Here is a 3,557-nt window from a genome sequence, read left to right as displayed (position 1 = left end):
CCCCTACCAATTACGTGCATTACATCCCACTGAAAGGTTGTTAATTGGTTAGTGATGTGGCAGTTGAGTGGTTAGAGGAGTTAAACTGAGGCCGTTATTTCAACTCAATGTATATGAAAATTCTAATCTGGATTGGGTTGGACCGAATCTGAATTAATTATATAACAAGCGCAATACACTTATTATGTGATTGGTATGCAATTAAGCACAATTAATTAAAGGTTGGCATTATCTACAAAATAATTCCATCACAAAACCAAACATCGAATTCCATCATACTGCATTTTGCATTATCTACAAAATAATTCGAAACATCTCCATTTGTCTTTTAACATAATAATATGCATCATATATTTATTAGTAGGAAAATTCCTACAGAAACCGACCAATTTTTGCCCTTTTATGGATAAAAGAAATAAGGCAAACTTCTTCAATTAAAAGTCTGGACATATATTATAATTTCACGTTTCTTTGTTTTATTCTATTTTTGACGTTTTTCTTGTAATAATTATTATGCATGTCATCACTTGGTGGTGGGAAGCCCATTTTGCACCCAGGCAGCATATCCTCCAGCCATGTCTGTAATTCCAGTAAAGCCCTACAAAATCATTTCAACTTGGTTCATTATGCTATTGTCAAAAAAACCCAAATTTCAATCCTTAAAATATTGGAGTATAATACAATTTAAACACTGTCATATTGGAGGTGAGCAAATTACCCCTATAAAAAAAATAGTAATTAAATTACTTTATTTTAAAAGATACTGAATAATAATTTTTTTTTTTTACATATAAGGATTTTTGAACGTACTACATATCACATAAAGTTGCTTGTATTTTTTTCCAAAATATTGTGCACTTTTTTGGACAATATTGTCACAAAATATTTTGGACAATAAATATTCTATAATAAAATATAATATTAGTGACAAAATACGAAGAGATCATTTTAAAATTATCGTCTAAAATATATATTAAAATTTATTTTGTCAATATATATTAGTGACAAAAATTATGAAAAAATAATTACCATTATAAATAATTAATGAAAGATTTACAGTAACAACAATTATTTACTATCACCGGGCTGTGACAAAGTGTCACTAATTGTTTTTAGTGAAAATTTTATGTATAATCTTTTTATCGTTGATTCTTTTTAATAAAGACTTTTACATAATAATCACTATTAAAATCATAAAATTCATTATTATGATAAAATAAATGGACAAAAATAATAAATCAGATTGTAAGATGTATTTCTTAAAGAATCAAAACATATAATTATGGGATCAAAATTGCAATAAAACTTAATTAGAAGGCTTACAGCAGAGACGAGCTGAGACGCAGCCATGAAGGACCTTTTTCCAACTTGGCACCCCTGCAATTCCCAAAATATTAAGTATGAAAAACTAAATGTGATAAACAGAGATTAGGTATGGAAGCTTACCACGATAATCTCATCATCTTTGCCAAAATGACTCAGCGTTTGCTCCAAAAATTTGGGATTGGTGGTCATACCTGCCTCACCACAATCTCTAAAATTACATAACTAAACAACCTAGAAACTGTCTTCCTATACTTATTGGTACTACACTACAAACCAACATCTAAGAATTCATATGCAACCTGGGCCAACTCTTAACATGAACGGGACATTGACGGCGCCGACGACATGTCCGTCGCTAAATTCCTCAGTTGTCCTGCAACAAATTTGGGAAGCAGAATTCATAAATCCGGTGGCGGTGGATGTGGTGTATAATTATAATATAGAGTAGGTAGTCCGCGGGTTACGAGTATGACCTAACATCCAGATAACGGTGGCCAGCTTGAAGAAGCTCGTAAGCGACGCGAACAGGAACTGAATTAGGAACAGCAGTAGGGTGCACATTCCCACTCTCAATCGACATCCCCCTGCACACAACTCTCAGTTTAATTATTCATCTAAAACCACATTCCAGATTGGAATTGAAAGTTACCTGAAATTGGGAATTCTGGTGGTAGTGGTAGTGGTAGTGGTAAAGGTGGTGGGACGTGGTTTGCTGGGCCAAAGCTGAGACTTGATCACAGATGGAGAAGAGGAAAGAGAGATGACCCTCATCCTACTACACCTACCTAGTACTCAATCAAGATTATGTTGAAGTTTCTTGTTTTCTACTAATTAATTAAGGTAGTAGATAGGCGTTGTGAAGAGCAGTGTTTTGAGGATGAAATTCTAAGGGAATTAAATTTGGTGTGGAGGGGAAGGAAGTAGTGGAGATATTTTTATTTGTATATATTGTTAGATGATGAAGAAAGAGAGGTGGCGTATGGGCATATGGATGAGTTATGGGTCGTGTGGGTGGATAGACTTCACACCTAATTCACATGTATTTAGTTTTATCCATCCATTTCTTCCATCGCTCCCCATCTCCCTGCAACCTGATGCTGACATTACTCTCACCCTCACCATATATCTTTATTTATTTAGGTAAAATTATATTTTTAAATTTTTTAATTTATTATATTTAATTACACATTTTAAATTTTTTTTGAAGTTAGTTCTGCACGTCTTATATTTGGCACTTTTAAGACAAATTTAGTTATGATCCTCTTTACATTGTTATGGATCTTATTTTCTATCCTGTAACTATAAATTCGTGGTCTCTCACTGCCATTTTTTGTTAAGCAGAAAGGAAGAGGATGATAGTGTTATATAATGTGAGGTGGGTTTGATGATCTCAACTGGGCCTTCAGATGGATGTCAATCAGCTAGTTTGGTGTGGATAATTCCAAACTGGACTTTATGTGGCTCAAAGGCCACTCGGCAGCCCACACAGACAGCTGACCAATCCTCCAACTATTGAATTCTTCTTTGGATCAATAATGAGCTTTTATGTTTTCCTTTTACTTAATGTTTGTCGTTAATCTCGTTTCTTACGATTTTCTTCTTTAATTGAATTTTGCATAATAGCAATGACAAATAATTTAAACCCCACATAAGAATAATAATGGTATATTACATAATTGTCATTATCAAAGGAAGTTTTAAGACAAAGCAATGACTACCAACATCAAAATTATGACACGGTCACTTGTCTTGTTAATGATGGATCTAGTCTGAAAATCTTCCCGTAATCTATCGATATAGGGAATATGCATTTTGGATGATAACAAAACCAAAGTTCCTACCATGGGATTCGTATAAGGATCTCTTAGAGCCACACTCAAACTGTCCAAAGATCAACCACATGTACCCATTATGCTCTTTCTATGTACATATTTTGGTTTTCTGTACCAAAAATTTGATGGATTTCGATTTCAGTTACCAATTAAACCAAGGAGTATTGGCGTATATCTCCCCTTGGTCGACGTTAAATTAAGAAAGAGAAACTGAGAAAATATCGGCACAAAGACGGCTAAACCAGAGTTAGTAAAACATAAAATCACCTGAGGTTGCCGGAGGTGATTAAAGAAGAAGTAGGTGTAGCCATGAGCCCACCATTGCTTGTTCAAAACCCAGCTTTGTATGAGATGTAATGTTACCAAATAGGGGTATATATGGTGCTCAAAATAAAAATA

At 33.8% G+C, this 3,557-nt stretch overlaps 1 protein-coding gene across 1 annotated transcript; it reads right to left on the bottom strand.

Moving 5' to 3' along the window:
• LOC105162619 (thiosulfate sulfurtransferase 16, chloroplastic) lies at positions 267-1,990 on the bottom strand (the record flags this gene model as incomplete). Its single annotated transcript, XM_011080696.2, is given in 6 exon segments — positions 267-598; positions 1,324-1,377; positions 1,447-1,517; positions 1,626-1,699; positions 1,800-1,910; positions 1,976-1,990. Coding segments are annotated over 6 exon segments (400 nt in total), but the record flags the coding sequence as incomplete, so codon positions are not given.

This window comes from Sesamum indicum, linkage group LG1, assembly GCF_000512975.1.
Source record: "Sesamum indicum cultivar Zhongzhi No. 13 linkage group LG1, S_indicum_v1.0, whole genome shotgun sequence".
In the NCBI taxonomy this organism is placed as follows: Eukaryota; Viridiplantae; Streptophyta; class Magnoliopsida; order Lamiales; family Pedaliaceae; genus Sesamum; species Sesamum indicum.
The sequence above is the reverse complement of the archived record's forward strand: the minus strand, read 5'-3'. Positions and strand labels throughout refer to the sequence as shown.